This window comes from Stenella coeruleoalba (genome assembly GCF_951394435.1).
Source record: "Stenella coeruleoalba genome assembly, chromosome: 9".
In the NCBI taxonomy this organism is placed as follows: Eukaryota; Metazoa; Chordata; class Mammalia; order Artiodactyla; family Delphinidae; genus Stenella; species Stenella coeruleoalba.
The window spans coordinates 72,963,351-72,987,728 of NC_137155.1; the positions used below are offsets into that span (position 1 = coordinate 72,963,351).

General features: G+C 39.5%; 1 protein-coding gene across 8 annotated transcripts in view; it reads left to right on the top strand.

The window, feature by feature from the left end:
- ST7 (suppression of tumorigenicity 7) overlaps window positions 1-24,378 on the top strand; it is a 259,694-nt gene that overhangs the window by 198,716 nt on the left and 36,600 nt on the right. For all 8 annotated transcript variants that reach the window (XM_079931456.1, XM_079931457.1, XM_079931459.1 and 5 more), the window contains 3 exons: window positions 1,554-1,668; window positions 18,694-18,766; window positions 20,234-20,336. In XM_079931456.1, the coding sequence (XP_079787582.1) occupies window positions 1,554-1,668; window positions 18,694-18,766; window positions 20,234-20,336 (291 nt within the window). The remainder of the gene's footprint in view (window positions 1-1,553; window positions 1,669-18,693; window positions 18,767-20,233; window positions 20,337-24,378) is intronic.

The window sequence follows — 24,378 nt, forward strand, 5'->3', positions numbered from 1 at the left end:
CTTGGAAGAAGTGGATAGTCAATGCAATGTATCCACTGGTTTCTTGCTTAACAGTAAATTAGCCTATTTTTGAGTATTATTTCTCTCAGCACAATTGCGTTAAATATTTTGACATCAAAAAAAGAGGTATCGGGGCTTCCCTGGTGGCGCAGTGGTTGAGAGTCCGCCTGCCGATGCAGGGGACACGGGTTCGTGCCCCGGTCTGGGAAGATCCCACATGCTGCGGAGCGGCTGGGCCCGTGAGCCATGGCCGCTGAGCCTGCGCGTCCGGAGCCTGTGCTCCACAATGGGAGAGGCCACAACAGTGAGAGGCCTGCATACTGCAAAAAAAAAAAAAAAAAAAGGTATCACTTTTTTAGAGGTCATTGTGTTATAATAGAAAACAGTTATCCATTTAGGAGATTAAATAGAGGTTATATACGTATACATCAATACATACATACACACACACATATATATAAATAGGCATGTGTGTGCGTGTGTGTGTGTGTCTTTGCTTTATAAAGACCCTGGTTATCTTTTTCTTAAGGTGAGATTTATTTTTCTTGAGGATAAGATTTTACTCTGAAATTCTTGGTCCTGTCTTCTTTCTCTTTGTTTTCCAGTGAAATTCATTATCATACCTTTTAACTCTCTTTGGACCTCTCTTCCTCCCCATGCTGTTGAGAACCTGAGGCCGTTCCTTTAATCATTCTTTCACCATTCTAGCCAGTTCTCTTCTTGACTTCTCATTGAATCTAATTCAGTCTTCCCAGGCTCAGCCTCATCATTTGACATCTTTGCCACTGTACCTGGGCTGCTGAGCACTGTTAGCTGAAACTTGACAACAGTGCCAATTATAACCTCTGCAAATTCATGGTCTGTTAGGGCCCCAAGATGGCCTCTGCAATCCTTGATTGTTCTACACTTCGACTGCTGTCTTCCTATTTCCTCCCTGCCACCTGTTCCCTCAGTCTCAGAAAATAATCTTGACTTCTGTTTTGTTGAGACCACCAGGCAGGAACTCCTGAACATCCTCCTCTTTTACCAACATTCCCTGTCTCACTACCTACAAATTTTCTCAACACTTATCACCTTCTAGTTATTTTCCTACTTTTTCTCCTTAACTTGGTCACCAGGCTGCTCAGAAGAGTAGTGCCTTTTGTTTCTCCTTCTACCCTCTGGCTTCCATCCAAAACTGCTAACCGTTAACACCTATGAGATAGTTTTCAACCTTCACTTGATTTGACCTTTAAGGCATTTTAACATTATTCAGTACTACCTCTAAGCATGTTCCTCAGTGTTCATAAAAACTCCTCACTTTTGGAATTTCTCCCACCTTACTTTCTCACAAATTCAAAGTTGCCATTTTTCCAAGATAGCAGGAAAAAATTTAAGCATTTATTGCTTTACAACATAATAATTGATATGAATGTTTATCGTTCAGTATTAAGTATACTTCTAAAAATTACATTATATTTTTATATATAGTGTATAAATATAACTCAGTATTAGTTATACTTAAAAAAGATAAGAAACATATATTAATTATTCCTTGGTTTCTTCTTTCCTAGTTAATGAAGGAGTTCCCTCTCCTGAGCATGTTCAACATCCATGAAAACCTTTTAGAAGCCCTTCTGGAACTACAAGCATATGCTGATGTTCAGGCGGTCTTAGCAAAGTATGATGGTAAGTCCTTGGGTACTTTCATCTACTTGAGTATTCCTCTCTTCTTGATGTATTTCAATGATTAGATCAGAAGGATCATTTTTATAGCACAGCACTTTGATGACTATCCTCTTAGAGAATTTCCACCTGACTTCCGTGGTCAGGAATCACTCAGAACCTCTGCAGGTAGCATGTACCTTTTTGGAACAGCACTGACTGTTTGAGCTCCTGCTGTGACCCCTCATCGGCTGACTGTGACCACTACCTGTTGGTTATGTTGATCCTTCAAAGCAATAGAACAGCTGGTAGCTCTTGCTACAAACCTTGTGACAGTTCAGTAATATTTGAAGATAAGATCATGGCCCTTTCATCCCAGGTCTTCTCCTCATTAGCAGAATAAGCCCCATTTCTTCATATGAGAGGCTTTGCGGTCACCCATGAGCACAGAATAACATTTTGCCTCTTCTTAATAAACCAGAAAAATAAGCTGACATCTCCTAGATATTTGAAAACTCTTCTGCTCATATTGCCATTGTCTGTGAATTTACTATTTGATCAATTGTACAAAAATTTTCTACATAATTACCTGCCATGACTTAGCTTCTGGAATCTCTGCAAAATTTCATACTATTCTGCCGTATTTCATTAACTGTCTCCCGAAAATAAATATATTTACTTATAAAAATGGGTATTAGGGAGTGATCACTTATGATCATTGTTTACTTTATAAAATATTTTTTCTTAAGTAAGCATCTTTAGTGCATTTAAAGAATTATTCAGGGGGACTTCCCTGGTGGCGCAGTGGTTAAGAATCCACCTGCCAATGCAGGGGACACAGGTTTGAGCCCTGGTCCGGGAAGATCCCACATGCCGCGGAGTCACTAAGCCCGTGCGCCACAACTACTGAGCCTGTGCTCTAAAGACTGCGAGCCACAACTACTGAAGCCCACGCGCCTAGAGCCCGTGCTCCGCAACAAGAGAAGCCACGGCAACGAGAAGTCCGCACACCGCAACAAAGAGTAGCCCCTGCTCGCCTCAACTAGAGAAAGTACGCGCACAGCAGCGAAGACCCAACACAGCCAAAAATAATAAATAAATAAAATTAATTTATAAAAATAAAAAAATAATTATTCAGGTCAATATAGTCATCAAACATATAGGGCAAACTATACTATTTGAGTCTTATTTTTGACCTACAGTTCTTCATAAGGAATCTCTGAAATAGGTTAGAGTTGTTACCCCCCGCAGTTGGAGGAACTGAGGCATCATGAGACTGGTTTTGTTTTATTTTATTGTTAATTCTTGCTCAAACTGATGGAAACTAAAACCCGTCAGCCAGCGATGGCATCACTTGGCCTGTGCAAACATGAGCACCCTGTGTAACAAGATATACGCTACCTAATGTGGAACTGATTTTAGAAAGAGACAAAAGTATTTGTGGCACACTTTATAGTAAACAAAATAAAGACTGTTTGGCCTTCATGTCAGCTCACTTTTGTTCTCTGTTTATATGTGGAATCTCTGTTGGGATGACCTTGGGAGTCTAAGCCAGAGGCTTAGACTTTACCTTAGAGGCAAAATGCTCATACATTACAGGCCTTTTAGTACCAGCAGAACCCAGCACATGGGTTCAAGTGGCCATGCACTTTTCCACATGCCGCCCCGTAGCCATCAGTGTCATGGCAAGGTTCCAGTGTTCTCATCCCCAGCGCCGACCTGCCCTCAGCCTGATACATCAAGGCTTAAGAAAAGATTTAACCAACAGAGCCTTTGGGATCTCAGATCTCCTGAGGCTCCTTTCATGAAGATTTTGGCTCATTACAGAAATCATCAGCTTTGTGTTACGAGACTGAGTGTAAAATAAAGAAATGAACTCATTTGGAGCTTTCTGTTGTCTCTCTCTATCCCTTTGCACAGCCTCTGTTCCACAACAACCAAAAGCTGATTTATTAGATTCTGATAACATATGTCCACATTATTCGTTACAAGAGCTTGTCCCACCCTCCACTAAAACTTGGCTCTCACTTTGCAAAATTCCTTTGTTGCAAATGGACAAACTCACCATACCAAGGCCCTTGTGTTGAGCTTTGTTTATGTTTGTACCTGGCAACAGAGATGATGTTCTTACTCATTATTCATGGAAAAAGAGCCTCATTAGTGGCAGGACACATACTGTTGCTGAGATGCCTCGTTAGGGGTTTTAAGTTCAGCAGTTGTCAGTAGACTGCAGATGACCTAACCCCAGCTGAATTCTGGAGGGTGTTTTGGTACAGACTTGGCTCGGGCCAGTGTCATTTACAGTAGAACTATGATGAGGTGGCTGCTGAAGTTACTGTTGCTTGAGGAGTGAGCTGCAACCACACAAGACTATTAAACACATGCCTCTTCTTTCTCACCCCGTACCGTAAAATGGGCTCTTTCAAGTTCGTCCCTGCTGCTTTTTCTGGAGACCCAAAGGACCTTGACCCAGTTCTTGTCCCATTTTCTGCCCCTGTGTTAGAAAGTGGGTGCTTCAGAGGGCTTGGAGTACAGACAGCAATGGGGGTGCCCTGTTCTTCACCCTGGTTCAGATGTCATCATCCTAATCCATGAGATGCTGGAGACAGCACTTTGAATCCCAGCCTCACCATCCCTCGCCATCGAGCCACACCCAAAGCAGCAGGATTATATGTTATCTTTGCAAATTGGAATGCTCTGGTTTGGTAGCTGTTTCTTGGATGTTTTATGGGTACAGCCATCCTTCTTTATTACATTTGCTAGGTAGCTGAATGTTTTTAAGTAGTATGTTGGGAAGTGACACAATGGGATTAGTGCTGCTTTTCTGACCTTTGCAAAAAGGATTTAGAAATACGGTAAAGCATGGGGGAAAAAAACACAACATGTTCGGAGGAAAGGAGGAAGGCAACCTGTATTCCCTTTGCCTCATTCTTATTCTTCTCCACTTTTTTATTTGCTTTGACTTTTAAAAGTGACATTTACAAAGTCCTTTTACAGTGAAGCCCTTTGGCAACCCTGGAGTCTTAGTAGGATTACCAGTTAACTGATCACACCTCCTTGTAAACTGCAGTCTCGTTTTGATTTTTTCCCTTGAGATAACTTCTGATCTTATATTATTCTAGCCATTAGTCTGAAATGCTGTCTTGCCAGCCTCAGGAGTTTTCATGCTCTTCTAGTTTCAATTTGTTAAACAACATTATGGGTGGGCAGTTTTTATCCAGGTGGTTGGTGTTGGTTTTGGAGTGTCCTTCACACAATAACTAAAAAAACAGCTAGCATTGAGTTCTTATAATGTGTCAGGGTCAGACGTGGTTCTAAGCTCTATGTGGATGGACTCATTTATTCTCACCACAAACATATGAGGCAGATACTATTATTAGCCCCATTTTACAACTGTGGTTACTGGTACAGAGAAGAGTTAAGTAATTTGCTGAAGTGAAGAGCCTAAGATGTCAAGTAAAGCCCTGGAGATGTTATGTTATGAGAGCAGAGATAAACTGAGAACAGTCTTTTTTCAATAAGATGTGAATTCTACGAGGAAAGGAAAGCCAGGATAAAAGCTGAGGTGGTCTGACCCCTGGCCCGTGCTCTTAACCACCATCATACTTCCACTGGTCTCTGCTGTTGGCAGAATTTTTTATTGTTTTTATTAACACTGTTCTTGTTGTTATTATCAGCTACAGTTTGTTGAGGACCTACCACGTGCCAAGCACATTGCGCACATTACCCATAACCCTTACAGTGTCTTTGCAAGGAGGTAGTTATTCCATTTTAGCAGATGCAGAAACTGAGGCTTGTGAATTTAAGTAACTTTCAAGACCACATTCCTTGAAAACTGTAGAACTGAGATGCAAATTCAGGTTTCGCTGGCTTTAAAAGCCCATGTGTTTTTCATAAACGTAAGCCTTGCTGAAGTGACTTTCACTCCCTCTCTCACTCCTCTTACAAAGGCATGAATTAGGCGGGCTGGAGCCGTGGTGCAGAATTTAGTAATGCCACATTGTCTTTTAAGATTCTTTTAAAATCGTTCCTTAAGAACTGGGCATATCTATATTTGCTTATCTTTCTGAAACCATCTTCAAAATATGTCTTTCCATCTTCAACGTGTACCTGATTTCTTTAGTCACAAAGGGGATTTGATGTATGGTGTCCATTTAATTGGAGATTTATCTCTTTTTTTCAGTCATACATTAGCTATAAAGACAGAAATGTTTTTTAAGATCATTAAGTCATCAGAGCCTTCATTTCAAAGCCATTGAGAAAGTTGTTGCAAGCTTTGGATCGCCTTTCAAAGAAGTTTATAGGCCACCTAGGTTGAAAGCTTAAGTCTCAAAGATTAGGGTGGGAATGGGGAAAAGAATTCATGCGTTTCTTATTCATTATCATTTGCCCATTTCAATCTCACAGAGCAAGTGAAGAGGAATGTGAGTGCTAATTTTGTGAGCATTTCCTTTGGGAGTGTCTAGTTCTGTCTCTAGTTAGTGATCCCTGAGGATGCCAAAGGCAGTCCTGTTGGTGGGGAAGACCTGCTGAGATCAAGTCCCAGCTCTGCCTTTCACTGGCTGAGTGAACTTCAGCAAATCACTTAACCTTCTAAGCTTCCATTTCTTTCTCTGGAAATGGAATCGAGGCTTAGAAAGCCTAAGTAACTTGCCCAGGATCAGGCAGCCGGGAATTTGTTGTGAGGATTAAAGCGGTTAATCCATGGTAAATGTTTAGAACAGTGTGGGCCATACAGTAAGAATTCAGTAACTATTAACCATTCTAAAGCGCTAAGGTGACCACTCCTGAACTTCACCTCTGTTCTCAATCCATTTTGTTCAAATGGAAAACCATACCTAAAATGTCAGTTAAAATGAGAGCATAAAAGCCCAGTCTTTTGCCCCCCCCAAAAGTGTTATGGCCTGTTATTAAAATTAATTTTAGATCTCATAGGACATATGTGTAGATGTTTGGTAAGAATGGAAATGCTTAGTTTTATCTATAAACAACTCTAACATTTGGAAAGCTGAAAAATGAAAAATGCCCAACATTTTCACTCCTGATCAAAAGACAAATTGTTTCAGCCTTGGGGCAATTTGTACCAGTAGAAATACAAATCCAAGCTCTTTTCGATATTTACTCCATTAGGTCATTTAGTGATTGCCCTAAATTTGGGGGCAGGAACTTCCCTGTGAGGGACAGCTGGTCTTTTTTATAGTCACGAATGCTATATAAATGCAACAACTGTGTCAAGACCATTTTTACTGGTGGCGTCAAGCCCATCCTAAATTAGCATTATTATCTACCATCTGGCAATGTGCAAAGGGTATACTTTCAAGAACAAGACATGTTTGTAACATTGGGGGAAATACTTTCATCTCAGTAGATTGAAAACAGAAATTCTAAAGAAAGCATGAGGGAATCACTCTATGTTGAGACTATTCAGAGAATAAGCTTTTTGCTACTCATTGGTTTGCAGAGTCAGCATGTAGTTATAAGTAAAAATTTTGTACACTTTGTTCATTGCCCAGGGCCTTATAACTAGTACAAGTTACTCAACTATCATCTCCATTCCTCTGAAATGGTCACTGGATACCCTGTCTTTTCGTTAGGCTGTTTTCCATTTATGTTTGTGGAATAAGAGGGATTTGAGATGCCAGAAGGACCGGTGAATAAAATCTCTATTGACGGGACTTCCCTGGTGGCGCAATGGTTAAGACTCCACGCTCCCAGTGCAGGGGGCCCGGGTTCGATCCCTGGTCAGGGAACTAGATCCTGCATGCATGCCACAACTAAGCGTTCACATTGCCACAACTAAGGAGCCCTCGAGCCACAACTAAGACCTGGCACAACCAAATTAAATAAATAAATATTTAAAAAAAATCTGTATTGAAGCAGTCAGCGTCAGGCTGTCCAGACCTCCAAAATGGTGCTTTTCGGTCAAGTGTATGTATAGATGTGAGTTCTGATGCCATAGGCACAGGCAGCTTCTGAGACATATCCACTACAAAAGGAGGCTGCATTCAAGAAAGAGGGTTTGAAGTGCTATCAGTCCCTAGTGACAGACTCGAAGCCTAGTCCAGCTCCCTTCCCTGGCCTGGCTCTTACGGAAAAGATCAAGGATACCCGGCAAATGCTGAAGAGAATCCTTGTGTAAAAGATAGGCAGATAATCCCGTTGCTGCTTCAAAGAAGAAAATAATTATCAGCACTGACACCATGGGCTATGGCTTCAGGCTGGTAAGCATGAGCGACTGAGAAGTGATGGCCCTGTATAGCTTTGCAGTGGGTGCCCTGCCGACTTGGAAACTAAGAGATCTGTCAAGAGGACTAGACCTTTGAGGTTACAAAGTGTATGTATATACTATACATGCAATGAGCGAGAGTTCTGATAACAGATGCTATTTCAGTGAAGACTGTGTGCGTGAAAAACTTCTACAATCTCTGATGTTGGAAGACATTTTATGAATGCATACATCTGTAATTCGCAGAGTTGGCACATGAACAAACCCTCTAAATTTATGCTGGCTTTAGTAATCCTTACTGCCCAGTTATCATAATTTACCAAGGTAACATCCCTCCTTAGCTGGCCATCACCATCCCATAAGCTGCCGTATTTGGCTCCAGGGCACCAGCCACAGAAGGGCCTCCTGACACAGACCTTTTGGGGTAATCCAATTCGAAAGTTGCAGATAAGATCTGTTGTTTGGCTTTGTAGCATGATAGTTGAATCCGTGTTGCCTGCCTCTCCCCCTCCTCCAGGTTACCAAGATCATGTAGTATTTCCCCATCCCAGGTGGCGCATCATTTTGAGGTTCTAGTATATCAGTCCTTTTTATTTCTTCAGTGAAGTTTTCACCTTTGGTTGAAAGGGGACCTTAGATTGGCTTTTTGAAGGTGGGACAAAAAGACTTCATACTGTCTGGAACCCCCCCCCCCAAAAAAAATCTAAGGACAGAATTTTACATTCCTGTTGTTTTCATTGCATCATATCATGAACAGGAGTAAACTGAGAAATTTTATTGAAGACAGTCACATGGAGGACAGCATCACATAATGGTACAGTAATAAGACATTACAGTCCACAGACAGGAAGGAGAAGTGGGCTGCATTTTCATTCGTTTGTTTTTCAATTTTGTTTGTTTGGTTAGTCAGTTCGTGGCTCTAAAAGCGTCTGTCAAGGCTACACAAACTTCAAGTATATCAGTTTGCTGGGCAACCAAGAAAAGTGATGCTTGATACTATGTAATCTTAAATGGTTGTAAGAGTAATTAGGTTAATTTTTTCAAATTAATTCAGCAAGGATCTATCAAACCTTTATTGTTGAAAATACTAACTTTTAGGTGCTTCCACATTCAGAGATGAATATGATTTACTCTGTGTCGCCAAGAAGCTTTCAGTCTATTGAAGAAAGATGTTAAAAACAAAAAACAACCCCTGGTGAGTCGAGGTGGGATGAATCCGTGCTCAGTGAATCAGTTTGAAACATGCTGTGGGAAGTACAGAGAAAGAAACTCTTTGAGAGCAAGCCCTGTGTCCTCTTCTTCTTGGACACTTATGTACTACAGTAGGTGTTCAGAGCATCTATGGTGAACGAACAACTTGTTAGATGGAGATGCACTATGACATAGTGTCCTTACTTGTGAGGTGCTTTGGGACTTATCTGCTGGTTGCCACCCTTGAAAACATTCTTTTAGAAGTAGAGATGTAAAATTGACCCTCAGTTGACTAATCTCATGCACCGGGAAAGTAATGGTCCTTTTAAAATTACATCTTGATTGTTATTATTATTGCAGATGAACAAAAGGAAATAAGGCGAAAAGATTATCACTGGAAAAATTCTGTCCTATCTAAAGTTTTGCCCCATGGGTTTTCTGAGACACATCAAATTGACAGTTTTACTCATAATTACATAAATTTGTCCTAAGATTATTTCATTGAATTGCAGGTTTGATCTTATGAGCCATTTATGACTTTTGAAAACTTAACAGTCATCCTCCCTGAGATGACTTTTTTTTTTTTTCAGCAGCGTCATTCTCGTAAAGGGTCCTTGGGAGCCAGAAGATGTGTGGTTTGCCTGCCTTGTTTCTGGATAAAAACTCTACTTTTCTTCAACCTTGTTTCAGCTTTTACTCTTGCGTTCTTCCTGTCCCACTTTTTCATTCCACTGCCTTTTCAAATAGACATCTAGATTTAGAGCACAGTCCAATGTCATGCCTTCTGCCGGAATGCTGTAAGCAAAGATAAAGGAAGTATACGTGTTGAGAAATAACAAGTTTATGACTCCCTCTTAAAGCACCCACTTTTGGCTCCCAGAAGCTAAATTAGAAGTAAATGTTCGCATGTTGAAGGAAGGTAATATCAAGTGATTTGATGTTAGTACATTAACTTAGGATTTTATTCAGCAAACACTGACCACCAACTATGTTTCAAACATTGCTTTGTGTTGTGGGTACAAAGTGATGAAGAAACACAGCTTTTACCCCTAAAGCACACCACGTGAGTAGGAGAGGGAAATAAGAGAATGGACAATTGCTGTAAAGTGTAAAGACTGATAGAGTTTAACCCAAGATTGGAAGGGACACCTCATCCAGGGTAATGAGGGAAGCCACTCCAGTGGAGGTGGGATCTGTGCTGAGCCAGACAGCGCAGGTGCTGGAGGCAAAGAGAATATGTCCAGAGGTTCAGGGCAGTTTTGACACAGCTTGTGAGGAGAACTCTGTTTCCCACAGAGCAGAGGGAAGACAGAGGCTGTAGCAAAGGGCTGAACTTGCACTGGGTGAGTTAAGCAGGGGCCAGGCCTCAAAGAGCTTTGGGTCTAGTTTGGATTTTGTTCTGGAGACCATGGAGAGACTTGGAAGCAATGTCAGCAGAGGAGGGGCTTCAGCCTGCCCCCAGAGTGAAGGGAGTGGCACAGTGGATTCACACTCTGCCCTTTTTTGACTTGAGGTGGTTGAGAGATGAACGCTGGGAAAGCCCTAAGATGTGAAGGAGTAGAATGCCGCTGGAGAGGACTGGGGAGGTGATTTCAGACTCTGCGAAGAAACAGAATTCTATCCTTCAGGGAAACGTATGCAGGGTTTTCCAACCAACAAGTATAAAAGAGTTTTTAGAGTTTGGCTTTTCTTCTTTATACAACAAATGGGAATCCCAGGCAGAAACTTTTTTTTATTTCCTGGGTGATCAAAACTTTCTATTTTAAACTATAACTACTTCATTTCATTTGCTCTCTGGGGATCTCTTTCTTAACTATGTAGACCCAGTATAAGCCTTAGATAATCTGTCTTTCGGGGGCATGTAACTAAGACGTTATCAAGAGCCTGCCAGGATTCATGTAACCCACCAACACCTGCCTACTTCTGCTGAGTCATAACAACGACATGAGGAGGGAAAAAAAGTGGAATGTGGGGAACAGGTGGAAGGTCCACCTAGTCTTCATAGGTTGTGAGTTTGGAGCAGGCGATGTGAAGGCCTGCACCTGTCAATCTACGAGTCTCATTTGCTAAAAGCAAAGCTTCTGACAAGGTCTTGTCTTACACTTTAATTACAACCAAAGTCGACAAAGCCTGAGAGTAGTTAATACCTTGGATTTAATTCTTGCCAAAAAGGAAGCACCTTAAAGGAGAGCATGTTATCGTATAGCTTATAATAACAACAACGAGAAGTCACACCCTTTTTTTAATTCAAACGAAAGATAAATATAAACCCATAAATGGAGATTCAATAAATACTTTGTGCGGACACTATGTGGCATAGGAGATACAGAGATTGTTAAAGTGGAAATTGGTTCAAGAAGGATGAGAGATTCTAAAAGATGAGATTATAGTTATTCCCACTGGGAAAAAAAAATGTAAAATTAAACACAGATGATTAAAGTTTATGAAAATATCAGAATGACAAATAGCTAAATAAGTATATACAAGTGAGGTAGAAACCTGTCAGCAGGTGTTCTGGGCGGCTAAAGTTCAGAGGAGGCAAAAGTCTCAAGACTTTAATTGTGAAGCCATTTTCCAAGGAAAATGATAAAGTATAAGAGAATGATGATAAGGAAAATAAAAGCAAGTACCACATTGGCAGTATGGGATGGTGACACGCTATTGCAAGACCATCTCTGTCACTAATTAGTTAGGCAGCTCTTAAGTATATCATTCAGCTTCCCTGGGCCTGTATTTTTTATCTGTAAAATGAAAGATTTTTGAGGGCTGACCTACACAGTCATGTGCTGTTGTCCAATTCTTTGATTTACCTTGTAGTACTACTATCTGGATAAGAAAGTAATGTGTTAATAAGTTAATAAAAATATACAACTATTCACTCCTATTTTCTATTTCCCCTCAATACTTTTGATTCTTTTTTTTTTAAGAATTTCAACAAATAAATCAATCCCAGCAAAATTCTAGAGGAGAGAAATATGTGGTTTATGAACACTTAGGAAAGAGGTGATTGAAGATCCAGCATGGATTTACTGAGGAAGTTGTGTGACATAAAAACAGATGAGATAGTACATGTGAAAATATTTGTAGTCTATACAATAATATTTAAATGTTTCTTATTAAGGCCATTTTTCTTTATATTTCTGAATTAGAGAAATGCCATGGAAGTATTTGTATCTTTATTTAAATAAAACATTTGATAATTTTTTTAACATCTTTATTGGAGTATAATTGCTTTACAATGGTGTGTTAGTTTCTGCCTTATAACAAAGTGAATTTTGATAATGTTTTTAATGCTGTCTTTTTAGGTAACGTGGAGCAATGTGGTCATGATACCTATTACACCATTAATAAATGGTATAATTTAATGGTATAATACCTATCATAACTATTAATAAATGGTTGCACATAGATCATTGCAGACCGTTGCAAATTTAGGGTGATCTCTAGAATACCATTTTTGGATTCTCTCCTTGGTATTGCTATGGTCAGTATGTTTTTAAATCAGACCTTGTCAACAGCATAGCACAGTTAAAAAGCGTGTGTTCTGGGGGAAGCTCATTATTTGTTCTAAGTGTGTGATGTTGGCATATTTCTTAACTGTTCTATGCCTCACTTTCCCCATCTATAAAACAGGGCTAGCAGTAGGTCCTATCTCATAGGGTTGCTCTGAGGATTAATGTGTGTAAGTGATTAACAACAGTGCCTGGCACTGAATAAGCCCTTGATAAATGTCAGCAGTAATTTTGATGATGATAATAATCATATGGGGAGGAAGGTGTACTTACGAGGTATATGGAGCAAAGCTGTGAGTGGTAGGTTGAGTTACAACAATGACTAATAGCCTGGACTAATATGCTGAAACCATTAATATTTAATGGTTTAGATTTTATTTTTTTATAAATTTATTTATTTTATTTTTGGCTGCATTGGGTCTTTGTTGCTGCACGTGGCGCGGGCTTTCTGTAGTTGCAGCATGCGGTGGCTTCTGTTGTTGCGGAGCATGGGCTCTAGGCGCACGGGCTTCAGTAGTTGTGGCACGTGGGCTCCGTAGTTGTGGCTTGCAGGCTCTAGAGCGCAGGCTCAGTAGCTGTGGCTTGCAGGCTCTAGAGCGCAGGCTCAGTAGTTGTGGTGCACAGGCTTAGTTGCTCCGCGGCACGTGGGCTCTTCCCGGACCAGGGGTCGTGTCCCCTGCATTGGCAGGTGGATTCTTAACCACTGTGCCACCAGAGAAGTCCTAGATTTTTTTTTAAGATTTAAAATTTAATGGAGTCAAATGTGAAATCCTGCTCATAGGTTCAAAAATTCTCATGGCTGAAGTAAAAGAGAAAAGACCTGGCTTTGGCTGAAATTGGTTTGAATAGAATCAGAGGGGTTTGTTGACCACACGACCATAGGAACAAACCGCTCCAGGTGCTCAGCTTCAGGGCCAGCCCAACTAGTACTCAGAGAATGCTCGTGGCCAGGGCTGCTCAGACTGCACGTTTCCCCTGAGCTCTGTACTGTCGGGTTTCAGGGATTCAGATGATTATTTCCACTTCTAATTCTCATATTTTGAAATCACCCATGGCTCCGTAACAAAAATAAGTGAGAAGCTCTGAAGACTGTGTCAGTTGAGGGGCTAGAAGTATTTATTCTGGAAAAGATTAGGTTTAGAGGATAATTTAACCATCTTAGTATTTGAAAGACCAACCTGAAACATAATCAGATTCTGTTTATTAAACTAGGAAGTAATTTTTAGATAAGGATGCATAGAGAGAATGGAGGGTCCAGAATGATGAAAGGCAAGTAAGAGAAGGCAGCTTCAGGTGACACAGGATTGTAGGTTTGGCTTTTTTTTTTCATCTTTTTTGTTGTGGTATAAATTACATATTGTAACATGCACAAATCTTAAATGTAGACTGGGATGACTTTTCACCTATGTATATACCTCTGTGATCACTGCCCAGAATCATAGAACTTTCCATCATCTCAGAAAATTGCCCCTCTAACCCAGAAGTCACCCTTTTTCTGACCTCTCTCGCCATATATTAGCTTTGCAAACTTCATACAACCACTATGGAGGACTGTCTACCAGTTTAAACATTCATCTACCTTCTGACTCAATTCCATTTCCAGTTACATATCCAAGAAAAAATGAGGGTTTTTTTTTAAACCAAAAAGTACACAAGAATAGTCACAACAGCTTTCTTCATAGTAGTCCCAAACTGGAGAACAAGCCAAATAGCCATTAGCAAGAGAATAAACATATTGTATATCCACACAATGAAATACGACTCAGCAATAAAAAGGAAGGAAGTACTGATACATGCTACAACATGGATGAACCTCAGAAACATCATTTGGAGAGAGAGAACCCAGACACAAAAGTACACATGCTATGATTCCAGTTGTATGAAATTCAAGATTGTAGATTTTAAGGAAAGACTTTCACAACAATTTGATTTTGTACACCTAAGATGCTTGGAGAAAGTTCTTCTTTCATAAAAGGATCTGTATGAAACACAAGGTGGAAAGAAATGGAAGGAAAATTAAACTAACGCCAACAGTTCAGCTTTGCCAAAGTGAGAAACATTTATTCGGCATTCCTTGTTTCTACAATGAGTGTGTGATGTCTCATTTACTTTCATTTCCTCCTTGGATTCTAATTCTTAAGGGGACTTTCTGGCAATAATGGTAGCTACACACCACTTTCAAAAGACAGAAAAGCACTGCACAGTTAGAGTCTGCTCATACAAAATTGGACTTAGAACGATTTTGAGTTTCTTCCTCAAAATAAAATTTCTGAATAAATTACAAGCAATATTGGAAAGCAGCTTATTTGTTGTTATTTCCTGCTTAAAACTTCTGATACTACCATTTCCATCAGTATGGTTAGTCACCCTGTTCCCCTTACCATTTTATCCATTTCCCTGGTGGCAAAAGCATAAAATCATAGTAGGCAAACAAGTCTATGGAGATAGAGAACAGATTAGTGGTCACTGGGAACAGGTATGGGTGGGGAGGGTACAAATAAAGGGGTAGCGTGAGAAAGTTCCTTTGGAAAAGTTGCGTACTTTGATGGTAGTGGTGGTTACATGAATCTAGCCTTGGGATAAAATTTCATAGAACCACATACACAGGAATGCATGTAAAAAATGGTGAAAACTGAATAAGGTCTGTAATTGACTTAATAGTACTGTACCAACGTCAATTTCTTGGTTTTTTTATGTTATAATGCAGTTATGTGAGTTGTCACCATTTGAGGGACGCTGAAGGAAGCTTCCCAGAACTCTGTGTGCTGTATTCACAACTTCCTATGTCCCCATAATTATTTCAAAATAATAAGTTTCATAATTATAATAGGCAACAACAACCAAGTCTCAGCCTTTTTTTTTTTTCCCCTAAAGAAATGAAAAAAGGCTCATGGGGCAAGCAGCCCATAATAATTAGCTTTCTCCTAAAGGTAATGTATATGGTTTTTTCTTAAAAGTGAACCAAAACATGCAGGTCCTGCCTCTGATTTAGATATTAGGCATTTATTAGATTAAAATACGGTTAACAACTGCACACCACAAAAGGAATACGCTAACTTTCATGAAGGTATATAAATAATTTTCTACATCTGCGGGCTAACAGCACTTCGTGTAAGTTCTGCCTTTGTCTGTTTATGCTGTCTGTGTCTCGCTCCACCAGTGTATCATATTTGCCCATGAACTTGCTGCAGACAATTTGTAGAAAGAATTCTTCCCCTTAGCATCATTGTTATCTTTTAAAAATTCACTTATTACGTGTACGTCGCAGGAAGCTTCGGAAATGCAGGTAAACATAGAAAAAAATTGTCTATAATCCCAGCACCCAGAAATAAAAACTGTTCATATTTGGTATATATAGTTCCAGCCTTTTTATCTCTGTGCATAAAAATGCTTTTTTAAAAATATGTGAAATCATAATTTTTGTAAACTTGTTTTACAAAACTTGTTTTACAACAATGCAACATTTCCCCAGGTCATAAAATACTTTCCACCACATGATTTAACGACTGCATCGAATTGCACCCTGTGGATGTGCAGCACCTTAGCCATTCTCCTATGATTGACATTTGGGCCGTTTCCAGTTTTCTACCATTAGAAACAATGTCGTGATCAACATCCTTAAAGCTAAATCTTCATGCACAGTTGTGATGATTTCCCTTAGGATAAAGTCTCAGAAGTAGAATTGCTGGGTAGGCAAAATGTTAAAGCATTTGATTTATATTGCCACATTAAAAAAGAAAGTGTTGTACACAAAAACCTTATTTGAACAAGATGCTTTACCTGAAGGGTAATTTAGGATCAGTTTCTTTATAATGATTCATCCCTCCTTAGAGACAAATTGCCATTACCAAATAGATGTATTGCTTTGAAAGAATTGAAAGAAAAATATTGAAAATATATAAATAAGTTATGCAAGAATTGTTTGCTGTTTTTAAATTTTGTTTAATAGTGAGAGCAAAATAATATACTAAAGAGATAACAAGTGGAATGAACTTGCCACTGGTGGGGAATGGGGTATTTATATTTCTTCCTTTTCCCATTTGATATTGATTAAAATATTTTTTTCTTTATTTTTTTAAGCATTATGACTGTGCACATATACCAGTATCTTTACATACAATGAGGGAGTAAGGGTAAAATTTTTTTAAATGGGGAAATTGTACCATAGTAGTTGTAACGTTGCAGAGTTGTGAATGTCCTGTCTATGGGTGTGAGGGGATTAAAGATCACCTTTGATTAGGCATCTCTAAGATTCTGCTGGAACACATCAATCGTATCTCTTTCTGCATTTCCAACTGGGTGAATGTGTTCATTTGCTTGATTAGGTAACCTTCTAAACAACATGATCGTTCTCATTGAGAAGCTAAATCCTTAACAACAGGTTTTCTTTAGTTTATCATGTGAGGTTCCATCTGTGCTGCCACCTTCGAATAATTTTGACCATTATTTTCAGTTTCAACTCCTTTCTAGGACTAATCCTTTGTTTCCACTTCATAGAAAGGTGCTAGATTGTCGCAGAAGGAACACAGATCACACCAGGAAGGGTGGAAGCAGGGCTTAGATAATTTTTAAATGAAAGGTCTGAAGTTTAAAAAAAAAAAAAGGTCTGAACTTTTAAGTAGAATGTGTATTATCTGCAATTTTTTTTATTATCTTCCAGTAACAATCAATAAATGGACCCTGGCAAACAAGATAATTGATTCCTGAATTGATTTCACATACTGGGAAGTGGTTAAATGTTTAGATGTTGGAGAAGCAACAAGACAAATCCATGAGTGTCTGACATTTTTTTTCCTTCTTAGTCATAAGCACACCATTTTACAGTATGCATATGGTGTTGAAATTTTGTTTGGATATAATTTATGAGATCAGGGTTACAAAGACCTCTCTCCCTTTCAATTCTGTGTTGGTATTTTCTCTGATTATTTGTATTTTATCAGTGTCATTGAAATTTCCCTCAAAGAGAAATTCCTCATGCTGGAATTGATGGTAAATACTCATTATTGAATGAAAGGTTGTTTTTCTTTTATGAAATTATTTTCTTCTGCTGTTGACTTTTGTCTAGTTATGGACTTTCCTTTTCATCCCTACCGTAATGTAATTCTTCTAAAGTTGAAAACAGCCCGAAAGAAACTTGGAGGGCGTTCCAGGTGTTAAGAGTTCTTCTAACCTCGGGTGAATTTTGTAGCACCTGGGAATGGCATATTTTTACCTAGTCTGAGTGTTAAAGAAAGACAGTTCTGGTGCGAAATAGGATCATAATTTAAAAACAAGTCCTACCCCCTGCCCCCAGAGGGACTACCCTCTTTGCACTTATCTCCTCTTAGTTGTACTCTGTGCTTTTATTTGCCTGTAAACTCTATCTGAATCTGGTACCCGTTCCCACCCCTCCATCTGAAATTTTCTGTACAAACTGAAAGGAACTGTTTTTGTGGGCAACAAATTAGGCTTCATATGAAAGGAGCTTTATCATGGGTTTGAATGAACAAAAATTGTGTAGTTTTATAAAGATTTCATAATATATCCTCATAAAGATTTCTCTTTCCAATTTTAACAAAAAAACTAAATATAAATTTCATGAAATCTGGTTTAAATCTGAAGAATAGCTAAAGAATACTAAAAGAATAACTAAAGAATACTAACTAAAGAAAAACTAAAGAATAATTTTTAAATAAATTTATTTATCACTAAAAAACCTCATATTTAAAAAAGAATCCAGGTAATATTTTTTTCACTTTAATATTTCATATGCCTCTTGAGAAATTTTATAAGTTAACAAAGAAGTCCTGTTTGCCTTTCTTGATATCAAGACTATTCATGTCATATTTAAATTTATGTATTTATAGCTATTCTCTGCTTACATAAACTCAACATATGAAAAATCCATATTTTAAATAAAAGGTGATTGCTGAACAGTGTGGTGGATTTGAAATTTGAATTATTCACTAAAGTATGAATTACCCTTAGTTTCACCTACCATTTGGCTACATAAGGAACAGTTAAAATAGTCTTAATTTATGCTCTTTAGGCTTACATGATTAAAATGCTAGTGTATTAAAAAATCATTGCTCTTTGTTTGTACAGATTTATAACAGTTCCTCCTTTTTTTCTCTCTAACAGATATAAGCTTACCAAAGTCGGCAACGATATGCTACACAGCAGCCTTGCTCAAAGCGAGAGCTGTCTCTGACAAGTAAGTGGATAGTAGCCTGTGCAGTACAGATGCTGGTCTGGACGGAAGGAGATGTGTTGTCTCTGAGGGCTTTCTCTGCAAGTTTTTCTTAGTCTATGAGACCCCTGCTTATGAGCATGCATTTTCCAAAACCTGCATTTTCTTTTCTTTCACTACTAGAAGGAGGGAATGTATATCGCCAGGTATTGTAATGGTGTGTGGGTTCCTAAAGAGGGATTTATATGAAACTCCATGCCTCTGAGGTGACTTTTATTTTTATTTTTTTTTTTGCCAGACAGTAGATACCAAAAGGCCTGCTTGGGACTTATACAAAATGCCTTCTTTGATTCATTTTTTTGCATATTCCTCTTCCTCCAGCAGTCCAGGGCGGGGTAGTAGTCATAACAAACATATTAATATGGCAAAAGGGGATGGTCATCTCCCTTTCCTTACCTCATCAATTCCAAACTAACTCCCCACCCAGGATCCGTTTACCTTGAGTCACCATCACAGTGGGACATTTGCCCGTTTTGTTCAGGCAGGTGACTGTGGTATAGAGAATTTCCATAAACCCCCAAGATGACTGGCAGGTGAAAGAAATAGATGGCTTAACTGGTTTTGAGTTCATAAACGCTTACACTTCCCGATACACTCCCTCGGTAGCACTGAAAAGCAGATAACAGGAAAAGAAAACAGCCTCTGCTGTGTCAGACAGGTTTGCTGTTAAGTGTGTGTGCACTTCAAGACCGAAGTAATTTTCTTTCATTCTTTTTTATCCTGTAGATCGCCAGTACCTACTGCAACATCTTTTCTCCCTACACAGCGACTCCAGCTTGGGAGGGCAGGGCCAGGGTTGTCACAGCTTCCCCTGTGGTGTCTGCCTGCCAAGCACAGCTCTGGAGTTAGCCCTGGGTGTGAGGTGAGAAAGAGATTGCATGGTCTGGTTTTTTTCATTCACTTGGGCAGGTGTCTCGCCCGCAGTTTGGGCATGCACACTCCCCCTGCCGGAACAGCCCCAAGCAGGCTCGCCTGCTGCTGAAGCTGCAAGACTTAACCCTCCATCGCAGCACTGACATTGGGTTGGGAGCCTCCTTTAAAATTCTCCCCAGTTCTGTTTTTAACCAAGTGCGCTCTTCTGTAACCTAGTTTTCTCTTTTTCCTACACTGTCTGCCCTTGTCAGTCCTACCCCCTCCCCTGACCTAAGCAGGTACCTTCTAGAAAACTTAGATTAGCTCTTTAGACAGAGAGACTTCACAGCTGAATTTCATTCCTGCCGCGATTAGATGCAAGCACGCTTTCTGCTTCTGCTGGGGTTTTTGTTGGCCTCTGTCTGAGGGGTCACTCAGAGGTTCTGTGTAGTGGAGGTTTGGAGAGCTCATGCCTTTGGCTCGCTGTGGTTTTCTGGGCCCTTGATGTGTAGATGCCTTTCCAGGTTAATGCCCAAGCAGTGGTCCCAACTGGATGGTGTTTGTCTTTCTGCTTTTCAGATTCTCTCCCGAGGCTGCATCTCGGCGGGGGCTGAGCACAGCAGAGATGAATGCAGTAGAGGCCATTCATAGAGCTGTGGAATTCAATCCTCATGTGCCAAAAGTGAGTCTGTGGAATCCCCATAGGAACTCTTTATGATAGCAGAGAGTGTTCAGTGACCACAATGTCATGTCTCCAATGCACCAGTTATAAAAAAATGAATTGCAACCAATGAATGTTGAGGCCCTGTAGAGCCTATGCTTATTAGCCTTGTTTTTAAGTAAAAAAACAAGAGGCTTTGGGGCCCATTTTCGGGCTTCATACAGTAAGGGTAAATTGATAGACCTAGCTTAGGCAGGCCAGGTCAGGAAGCCTGAAAGTGGCAAAATATGGAGATCCCAAGGGTGTTGATGCATTTGATAGGAATTGCACGCCAGTGATAGTCTTACTTAGAACCAACTCGAGACATGAACCTTGTTGTGAATAAAAGTGGTAAAAAATACTCATGACATTCTGTATCTCCATAAGTAAATGATAGGTAATCAGTATTGGCCAGCAAATAATGAGGAAAACCTCAAAGTATGAAGAAGTAGTTTTCTTTTGACTTGTGAGTGCCATTTTAATAGGTATATATATAGTAGGAAATATTTGTCTTGTTAACCACATGACTGACCTATTTATAAATATGCAGTATTTCCCATATATTTTTTTAAGAATTTGATTTTAAGGGAGTCAAATCATGGCAGAGGATACTTCTGTAATCTTTTATTCAGAAGAGGAGTGTGTGTTCATGACTTACCCGTATTTGAGTACCTACTACGTGATAGGCACGTGGCTGAGGGCCATTTTCAGTTTCTTGATATTATAAAACACATTTTGACCTCTAGGAAACCTCCTGCAGTTCACATCAGGTACTACAAGACAGTTTTCTTGGCAAAATGTCTGATGAAGACTTTCACTGGTGAAAAATGACAAAGGAAGGCTGTTTTCTTGTTTTGTTGCAGTACTGTAGCAAAGGGTGGGGTTGGATGTGTGTATGTGTGCCTGTGTGATGATTTATGGACTTGCCTACTTTAATTTGTTGATATCCAGAGTGACAAAGATAAGTGATCTAATATCATTCCTGAGGTTTTACTCAGGTCACGGTCATCTTCTCACAAAACAGGAAATTGAAGAGTGGTGCACAGTGCCATATTTGCAGAAGGATGTATTTATCCACTCTAGTTTCAGTGGATAATGACCAACATAGTATTTGTAGACTTAGGTACTGTATATAGGGTGGTATAAAATATATCTATTTAATATTTTCTCAGCTAAGTTAAAAAATGTTTATTCAAATTTGATTAAAATGTAAAACTAATCATGAAAATATTGTCCTGAATTACAGTAAACTTAGGTCATCAATTAATATTTATTGAGTACCATTCTGTAACTACAGAGCTATTTTATGAGCTCTGTAGCTCATAAAATAGCCTTAAAATAAATAAGCCTCTTTTAAAAGTAGTATTGGGCAATAGAGTCCTAGATTCTGAGACAAACACTTGGGTTCCAAATCTGGCTCTGTCATTTATTAGCCATGGGATCTTGGGTTTAGCATCTCTGAACTCAAAGTTTTCCCTCATCTTCCAAATGAAGATAAAAATATAAGACTCACCTATCTTCTGTGATAAAGATCAAGTGAGATAATATGTTCGAAGTTGTTTAAAAATCCTTGAGTGCTATGTGTTTGTAAATTATTAAAATTATTAATATTTAACTTGTTGGCAGCTCCTCAAGTATGGGACCTGAATCTTAATTTTTCCAGTTATACCACCCTGAGCCTTGTAATCCTGGGACACAAGATAGAAAACTGGAACAATACTTGTTGGTTAGATATTTTAATTGAAGCTGTCGTTTAATTCTAGATAATGGTCTTAAATGGTTGAGCCTCCAGAAGAGTAGTAAAAACCCTAAGAAATAGTTTAAAGCTGCCATGGAAGAATTTAACCTCAGTCAACTGCATTCTACTTGCAAAATAGAAGTCTTCTAAAAGTGGAAATAATTTGAAAAAGTTGAAATAATTTGATTTCACTTTACCTTCTAATCATTAAACTGAGAGAAGATAGGGCATGTAAGTAAACTGATTCTCCATCCCTTTGCTTTGTTGGTGATTGTGCTGAGGGGGAAACTTGTTTCCAGATCGTCCTCATTATTGGCATTTCTGTGGGGAAAAAGGCCTGTGAGCTACTGACCTCATATGTTCAGAATTAATCACAAACCTCTGGTACTCGTGTACCGTATGCAGGCTGCTATAAACATCTTTTATACGTGTTCTGTTTGTTGGACTGCTTGCTAATGCTTTAGCAGACATGCACATACACGTGCATACGTGCACACATCTGCGTGACCACGAATGTACATACACGTGCACGCGCATGTATGTGTGTGTGTATATATATGTATATGACTTTTCAGGCAGAGAATAGCCTTAATTCTAATGAAACATCAGTGGAGGATATAAACACGTAGATTCTTGTTGTAAGAAGGGATCTTAAATGTCATGTAGGACACCTTCCCATTTTAAGCTTAAATCTCTCCTCATAATGATACTATGATAATTATGTTTCTTTTTGGTTTCTATTAATGTTTACTATGTGGCAAGCACAGTGCTAACTGAACTACATATGCCATCTCATTTATTTTTCATAACAACATTGTGAAGTGTATCACATTATTATCCCTGCTACATAGATGAGGGCACTGCAGGTTTGGAGAGGTTAAGTAATCTGCTCTTGGTCACACAGTAATTAAATGACAGAGCCTGAACTGATTCTGGGTTATCCGGCTCTTAAACATCTCCCTCCACTGACCCCCAGATCCCACCAGGTGGCAGACCAGCCTAGGCTTGAACCTTCAAATGATGGCGGCCACATCCCTTCCCAAGGCACTCAATTCCCTGTAGACAATTCAGATTTCTTCAGGATATTATCATGTCTTAAACACTGCCATAGCCTTCTTTTTCTCTTTCACAGGAAGTTGTCAGTGGCCCACCACAGGAATTTTCAGTATATACACGCTGTTTTACCCAATTATAGTCTGCTTGGCAGGAGAAAAAAAATACCAAATATGATAACTGTGAACTGCCTTCCATAAATTTCCATCTTAGTTCCAACTGGTATCCCAGTAAGCATAGTTAATATTTCAACATCCAATGATAAATATTAGTTATTTACCCCAGGAGGGTTATTCTTAGGAACTCTCTTTACCTGCAAACATGAGGAGTAGGGAGTATAGCTCCTAACCACATCTCAGGACTGGGAAATAAATAACAATAGTAGGGCTTCCCTGGTGGTGCAGTGGTTGAGAGTCCGCCTGCCGATGCAGAGGACATGGGTTCGTGCCCCGGTCCGGGAGGATCCCACATGCCGCGGAGCGGCTGGGCCCGTGAGCCATGGCCACTGAGCCTGCGCGTCCGGAGGCTGTGCTCAGCGACGGGAGAGGCCACAACAGTGAGAGGCCCACGTACTGAAAAATAAATAAATAAATAACAATAGTAAAAAGCCATGGATTTCTGTTCTGAAGGAGAGCCTCTGAAGCCGTTAGATTCTAAACATGAGGATTTCTGAAGCTTTAGATTGCAGCAGATTATAAGGAGGAAGCAGCCCATAGGCTCATACTACGAATCGAATTGTGTTACTCCCCTCCCAAGGAAGTGCAGCAGTGTCTCCAACCCTATGGAAGGTACCAACTCCTTGGATAGTTCTTCAGGACCCCTCATGATCTAACCCAACTTGTTTTTCATTTTTTTCTAGATCCTTCCAACAGTCCACTTACTGTTCCAGAAACATTCTTCTCCTCTTCCCTCTTTGCTGCTTCTGAGGCAGTCCTCCTCATCCTTCACCCCCACCATTACAAGTCACCACCAGGAAGCCTGTGCTCTCCTTGTCCCAGAATCAGTCTTCCCCCTCTGGTCTCTCACTACAGTGCATTGATTATGTGCTTACTGTTCACCTCTTTTTAAGAATGACTAGGGGTATTAGGATCTTAATCATGCTGGTGATTTCCAAGAACTGGGTACACAGTTGAAGAAGACAAATCTTTAAACCATTAGAGGACTTTCCCATTTAATGTCATTAAAATAGCAGTTTTGAGTTTAAAGAGAGTTTCTCCATTTTTTTCAAGAAAA